The sequence below is a fragment of the Cucumis sativus genome, chromosome 3 (assembly GCF_000004075.3).
Source record: "Cucumis sativus cultivar 9930 chromosome 3, Cucumber_9930_V3, whole genome shotgun sequence".
Classification (NCBI taxonomy): Eukaryota; Viridiplantae; Streptophyta; class Magnoliopsida; order Cucurbitales; family Cucurbitaceae; genus Cucumis; species Cucumis sativus.
The window spans coordinates 13,875,373-13,882,839 of NC_026657.2; the positions used below are offsets into that span (position 1 = coordinate 13,875,373).

The window sequence follows — 7,467 nt, forward strand, 5'->3', positions numbered from 1 at the left end:
TGATATAGCCTACCACTTATAGACTCTTATGTTTGTAGATCTTTTTGCATTTTGCTATATTTGTCAATATTTTAGGTTCCATTGCTATAGTTGTAACTGTCTCTCTTTTTTTTTTTCCCTTTTTGTTCAAATGTATTTATTACAGGGTAGATTAAACAGGGACAGGAAATGGGAAGTACTTACTCATGTCCTCTTGTCTGCAAAGACTTGAGGGTAAGACAGTATCTTTCTCTCCCTGTCTCCCGGAGAGAAGAGAAAGGAAGGAGACATTTCAACCCTTTACCTTTCAAGAATTTACTTATTGTTAATTCCTTTTTTGTGTAGTCTTTGCTTTATCTAGTGAACCAACTTAACTAGAATTGGTGTTAGTTCTCTATGGCTGATAGCTTTCCTACAAAAAGCTGAAATATGATATAGAACTATAGATGTTCTTAAGCAAATGTAAATAGTTGGTGAATAGATTATGGAAACTTTCCTCCAGTGAATCTAAAAGGCAATGTAGAGACCTACTCAAAGAATATCTTAGACACAAGGAGTTGTGAAAGCAAGTAGGTATCGGACCAAAATATTTTGATCAAGCTACATCAATATTATATTTTAGGAAAAAGAAAAATTCTTTTGATACAAGTTGCAAAGTATAAGGGGATTACCCCTTTGACCAAATTTAAGGAAAATATCAATGTATAATAATCAAAAAATAATTGTATCGATTTAAATCTTTAGTTTTCGTTAACGTATCCCTTTCAAATTTTGTTGAACCAATAAAATGTAAGAACTTGTAATTTAAGTCAATTAAACACCTAAATTTTTATCGGTGAATTTTTATGACTATCTTTGAAAGGTTTCCAACATGCGAACGACATTTTTTAAGTAGTTTTACAAAATAAATAAAGTGGATTAAAAGAAAATTACGACTAAAAGTTCAATTGAAGTTGAGAATATATGTGAAAGTTTGACATTGTGTGTAAATTGATATATTTATGAAACTTTGATACAAAGTTGGGTTTTACTACCATTTTGTACGATGGTGTGGTGACAAAGAAGTGCTTGGGACGAGTTAATCAAACTTGTCATATATAATTTAAGAACAAAATATGCTCCCAATTCAGTAGGCAGTTGTCCATGAAACAATAGTTCTTATTTTGAATGAAGATTTTATAGGTTAGGTACAATAATTGATCAAACTATTTAGTTTGCAAAATTATGACTGAATACTGACGATTTTTAAATGTTTTATCATATCTAAAGGTAGATTAAAATAATTAAAAGACCAAGTATTATAACGAGAGATCCAACTCAAGTCAAACATATTTGTACTGTGGAAAGAACTTCAGGTTTAATTAATTTGCAAATGGATACAGCTAATAAGTTTGCCTTGGTTTATCTTCTAATTGACAAAAGGTATCTAGTTTACTTTAGTCCACATTAAAACAGTGTTTAGGTTTAAAGAAAGCTGGATAAACACTTCAATCAAACAACACAATCGTAGGACAAATGTTGAATTATAAATAAAATATGATGGAAAGAGAGAGTTGCTATTTGATGACGATAGTAGCAGCTAAGTTTGGAATAAAGGTTCTACAAATCATGCAAAGCAAAAGAAAGTCAAGTGGGTTCTTTCTACTTTGTTTAAGTGCACTTACTTTCTAACTAGGAGGGTTCAAAACACTACTTTTTTCTGTTTATTAGATTAGACATTCATCAATCGTGCAAAAGAGAGAGAGAAGAGAGAGTTTTACAATTTGAAATTCAAAATCTCTCCTTCCACTAAGAATAACTACCCACTTTTTCTGTGCCCAAAAATATTCATCTTTTTTTTTTTTGTTTATGTAATAGCTCAAAAAAGTAAGGTTACTTCTAGAAGAAAATATCAAAGAATTATCTTCAAACTCACCTCATTCTCTAAGAAGCGTTGCTGCAAACAAACGAACATTAAAAACTTAGATGGGGTCAGAGAAGAGATCGAGACTCGAGAGACCATCTCCTTCCTCACCCTGTTCATCATATCCAATCAAGGAAGAGAGAATAAGTGATGGGGTTTGAAGGTCCCCATTGCTGAATAGCAGGTAATATTTTGGATCAGGGTCAGTCCAGTTGTAGGGAACAATAACACCAGCTTGGCCTTGAGGGTATGGGCCATAAAAATCAACAGAGATCTCCAAATGCTTGCTCTTGCAAGCAGCCATCCATGAATTGCATTCCCATTGTGGACCAAATGAAACCATAAACCTGCCTTTAAAACATATGATATGTTAGTGTCAATCAAATCAGAGTTTGGCAATCCCATGTGCCTGTTGCTATTGAAGCTCCCCACCTACAACATGGATTTCATATATGAGCACAAGCTACAACAGCCACTCAACACCGATCAAATTTTTATAACTCTTGGAAAGCTTAAGAATATAGACAAGCATCTAAAACCTTACATGATTCTACTTCGTGTCTATTATTGGATATGTGATTACAACTGTTCCATTCTAAACCGTGACATACTTTAATCTAATTGGTGCTTCAAAAGTTCCATGTCCCTATGAACAAATATACTTCACTCACAGCTGAATATATGGAAAATGAAAATACATGTGTATACTAGTTGTCCACATATTGAAAGCATTGATGTATAGAAATACACACAACCTTGTGCGAAAGGTATATATCAATGAAGTGTTGACACATTCATATTGCAAACTTCATCTTCTAAGAATGAGGTATTATTTCTCCCTGTTGATCTGTGTCCAAATCGATAATCCTCGAGTTGAAGGTACAGGAAAGGTAATGGAAAGAAAAATTTCATAACATAATTGTAAATCCAGTAACTGCTATGAAAGAATAAACACAAAATTCAGGCCTAGAAGAAATAAACCAGGTCAGTAATCATAAAAAAATTGATAATTTTAGGAATCCGTTGGCAAACTGAAGCCTTGAACAACTTGAAATTGTTTTATTACATCGCCTACCTAATAAAGTTACCAGAAACTCCCTCTCTCTCTACTCAACTTCACCCCACATAGAATTGCTCACATGTGTGCATCTACCGGAGATCACTCAAGTACCTACAATGAAAAACAAAAGGGAAAGGCATAAGAACTTGATAACACGAGGGCATCTTACAATTTTTATTTGCTTTCTTTGTAATTAAAGTGTGTTTGTTCAATGATAAAATGCTTCATGACTCTGAAACTGCATCATAAAAATATCAACAGCACAAATTGTTCTGCTCTACAGTTTTATTTCTAAGGAATATCTTGTTTCTTTCATATTTTGTGATTGTCACATAGACTATCAATGCCATTAATTAAAAAAGACTGCTACAAGATCCGACAAAATTTAAAACCGAAGTTCCCTAATCCAGGAAAGCCTATAAGGGAATAGCTATGGACGTACCAAGAAAAAATTAATATAATAATAAAAAAGACGGAGGAAAGGATCAAACTTCATGGTATAATCACGAAGTACAATGGATAAAATTTGCGTAAGATTTACACCATGAAGAGGAAAAGGTTATATTATTTTCAATTCAACTTACGGGATCCAATAATGAACAAAATGTGCAAACAGGTTATCAACCTTCTCAGCCCTCTAGTATTATACTTATGTCCAACTTAACCGTACAGAACAGATTTTCCAGGGAAATAATGCATGATTGAGATGAAGTATCACTCATCATGGCAGAAGCTTCTAAGTTTCTAACACAATCCTTGATAAGTATGCCCTCATCAATCTCAAATACATTTTTTCTGAAATGATTTAAGTCAGTGGGCAATATAAATCACTAATATCACGCCTCAGTAATTCCCCACCTTCTCCATTAACAACTGAAGGAAGTTAATTCATTAGACAGGATTGAGTATCCTCTCTCTCTCTTCCCATAGAAGTACCTCCTTCCTTTTGACCCACCTCAACAGCATAAATTCACCATCATCAGCACTACTTCAGATATTTTTCTTAGTGAAGTTTAGAAAAGTCCACAAAAAGAAAAATACTAAAAAATGGAAATGAATAAAAAAAAGCCAAAAAGGGGGACCTACAAATGTTGCGACAGTCTCCCGCTTTCGAACGATAGAGTGTCCTCGTGCATCACCCATCTTTTCCATTCCTTCCTATCAATCCCAATCCCAATTTCTTCTTATTAATGGCATTTTGACGGTAAAAAAATAACTTCCTAATCTATGCCACATCATATCATCCAAACAAATTTCACTGAGATGTTAATGATATGATCATTATAAAAGATGATCACACACAATAATGGCCTCATGAAGAAACATTTACTATTATGTTTTTCATGTTTCCTGTAAATAAGACTCACAAAGAGGATACTAGCGATCCTGACAAGTACGGTAGAAGGTACCATGAGACAGCTCGCAAAAAGCCCGCACGTCAACACATAGGTGGGATGTCAAGCAGGTAGTACCCAGCATGGGCAGAAGAGAATGTGTGCATCCCAGTTCTCCCAAGTTCCTGTAAAGGACATTTTGAAACAAAAAGGGTTATATCATGCCTCTAAGTTTAACTCATGAAAAATCCAGAAATTTGCATTCGAGCACCAGAGAGTGAACATTACAAAGATCTTTTTAACCCAGAAACTGTATTAAAAACAAGAGAGTGAAAAGAGGGCATCCTAGAGACGGCGAAGAGAAAACCCCCTCTCCCAAAAGTAAGGACCACAAAAACAAGCCTACCAATCAAAGTTGATCAAGAGAGAGAGAAGATAATAAGTATTAATGTAAATAAAAATAATCAATTAAGAGATGGTAGAGGAGACTAGAGTATAATGGAAATGTTTCTGGGGTTCCCTTTCTTGTGATTAAAAATCTTTGGTTTCAGCATGGTTGAGAAGGTCATAATAAGGTAATAAGAAACCTGACAGACTGTGTGTACCTGAAAAGTAATTCTTCGAAAGTTCTGAAGTTGTTAAGGTTACATTACATACATTTAATTGAAAAAATGGCCATATCTTTCTCTTGTAATGAATAATGTGGTCAATGAAACCTTCTTTGGTGGGCCACAGGAGGCACGATGGAGGAGCTCAATTCAACCATTGATAGAAGGCAATGGTTTCTCATCCACAACGCAGAAGACCAAGCTGGTGCAACATGATAATCAGAAAATTGGTAACTACCAAGCTTCGATTTTCAAGACCTTCTGTAACTATTCTACGGCAACAATCTGTAGTTGAAGTCCTTTCTTGTAAAGGTAGTCCCCTTTTTGTGGGCTTGGTTTTTTGTATGTTTGTGTACTCTTTTTCTTTTCTTTTTTTTTCCGATGAAAGTTGATGTTTTCATACTAATATTTTGTTTGGGCAGTAACTTAACTACCCTGAAATGAGTCGAACTTGAGAAGCATATAAAGTGGTGGTGATATTTTGCCCTGGTAGTTGGGAAACAAATGTTAGAATTGGCAGGGTCTACCAGAAAAAAACAGAGAATTTGCTTCAAAGCCAAAATTTAATTAGTAATTTGGATGGGGAGATAAATAAAGCGACTACTGAGTGAAAAGAATTAGGCTGGAAGATCATCGTCAATCAACTAGTGTGGTTAAGATCCCTTGATCTCTATATTGTTCCCATCCCTGCAAAGAAGGCAGGGAGGAATATCTCACGTACTTCCTCTCAGTTTTCAAAGATCCAGAAAATGTAGCTACAGATATATAAAAGCCCTTTAAAGATTTTCTTCTTCAGGAAGGGGTAAACTAAGATTGAGAGTGCCATCTCATAAACTGGAAGATTGGTTTCCTTTTTTTCAAGTATTTGAATTTTGAATGATAACATGGCAACAAAAAATGATATTAACTAGCTTTGGCAAAACACGGTGGATTCTGTATGGCGCAAAGTTGATAGGAGAATACACTACACGTGACATTGGAAGCTAACCATGAAAAAACGAAAGCTAGGGCTTGAATTCTTGAGTTCTCACATGTTTTGAGAAAGAAGCAAACTTTTGTCACCAGTTCATCTGTCATATAAAAGGAAATATGACTGTCTTTTTCGTTTCTTCCTTCGTCGGTATATTTAAAACCAGTGGGCGTTGGTTAAAGATAAGTTTTACAGTGTCGTGCGGTTCTTGTCCTCAAGATATTTCTTTGTCATGAACACCACAACCCTATAACAACGGTAGAGTAAGGGGTGTCCCCCAAAGCAAAAAATGATCAATGGCGTTTGGGTGAAGCTAGAGTGAGTGGCCACTTCCAAACGTTCGGAACTACATCCCTACACATATTCCTACATTAACCTTCTTTCAGTAAGCTCTTGAAGTGTGGTCTTCCATCAGTAATATATGGGTAAATTTGACTTTCAGCTGGTTCCTATACATCTAAAAACTGCATCAGTGCCTCTCTTTCAATTATCTAAAGTTTACCAGACATCCCCGACATTAGTGAAAAGTAAGCACTGTAAAGTGTCAGGTTATTTGCATCAACTACTGACAGTCCAAATTTTTGTTACAATAACCTACTGTGGAAAATTTCAAGCAAAAAAAATCATGATTCGAACGCGGCAACAGAATCTAGCATCCAAATACATCGTCAAAAATTTCAACTGCATTTCTTCCTCAGAAATCAAACAGGTAATTTAGTAACTCTTTTTTTGAAGAAAAGGTAAATTAGAAAGTTTGAGAAGTACCTGGAAGGGGAAAAAGAAAAGCGACGAGATTGAAGGCCAGGACGAGAGGGGAGAGGTGGGGGGCGGAGGCGAGGAAGAGAAGGGGTTGATCGGAGAGAAGAAGGCCTAAGGGTGGAAATGAGGGAGCGAGATAAAGATCCAGATGAGCGCCAAGCCATTTTATCAATGGAGTTGTTGGTTAAGTTTTGATGATGAAAATTGGAGGAAGATGAAGACGAGGGTTTGCACGACGACACGGCAGGGCGGGCGGGCGCTACTAAATCTTTTCTTTCCCAACTCAGTGCTACAAATGCGTTGAATGTCATGTCCCTTCGGCCTTCACCCATTCTAAACCCCACGATTCAAATTGGACGGTCCGATTTCATTTTTCTAAATCCTACCATCCTATATTCTTAAATTTCATTTTTCATTTTTCTAACTATAAAATCCTACCATCTTTAAATCATAACCTATTATAAATACTCTTAATATATTTAGACGTTCGTTAGTGTGTTTAGTGGTCATACTCACATATCAACTCATTAATTATCCAACACTCATGTCATCTAACCCACCTCCACTTTTTCTATAAATAAAGGGTTTTCTCGATTTATAAAAATACACTAAGATTGAACATAAATCAAAATAATTTGATGAAAGTGGGAAATTTTGATATTTTCAATTATTTAATTATTTTCTTATTTTTTTATTTTTTTATATTATATTATATTTTCTCAATGTTTGTGTTTTAGTTGTGCCTCGTTTTTACAACAATTTATTTGCTCGAGCTCTAGATGCCTTCTGGTCAAAGGTAGGTCCTAACCATATGTTGATTTTCCCCTACTTGTTATAATTTATAAAATAAATAT

At 35.0% G+C, this 7,467-nt stretch overlaps 1 protein-coding gene across 4 annotated transcripts; it reads right to left on the reverse strand.

Moving 5' to 3' along the window:
* Window positions 1-2,654: 2,654 nt before the first annotated feature.
* On the reverse strand, window positions 2,655-6,938 carry LOC101202763. 4 transcript variants are annotated; one of them, XR_004215355.1, is made up of 4 exons: window positions 6,620-6,938; window positions 4,310-4,461; window positions 4,029-4,100; window positions 2,774-3,053 (listed from the first exon to the last, which is right to left on the reverse strand). XR_004215355.1 is itself a non-coding variant. In XM_004140673.3 (4 exons), the coding sequence occupies exons 1-3, from the start codon at window positions 6,922-6,924 to the stop codon at window positions 4,078-4,080; spliced, it is 438 nt and encodes a 145-aa protein (XP_004140721.1). In that variant the 5' UTR covers window positions 6,925-6,938; the 3' UTR covers window positions 2,774-3,053; window positions 4,029-4,077. The 4 variants fall into 4 exon arrangements, 3 of the variants coding, with proteins under 3 accessions (XP_004140720.1, XP_004140721.1, XP_004140722.1); XM_004140673.3 differs by having other exon boundaries at window positions 4,352-4,461; XM_004140672.3 differs by lacking the exon at window positions 4,029-4,100 and having other exon boundaries at window positions 2,655-3,053.
* Between the last annotated feature and the right edge of the window lie 529 nt (window positions 6,939-7,467).

Excerpts from the sequence above, each read along its gene's own strand:
- LOC101202763 (XM_004140672.3), bottom strand. The coding sequence starts at position 6,924 with ATGACATTCAACGCATTTGTAGCACTGAGTTGGGAAAGAAAAGATTTA. Across the intron at positions 4,462-6,619 it reads TTTTCTTTTTCCCCTTCCAG|GAACTTGGGAGAACTGGGAT; the intron begins GTACTTCTCAAA and ends TGTCCTTTACAG.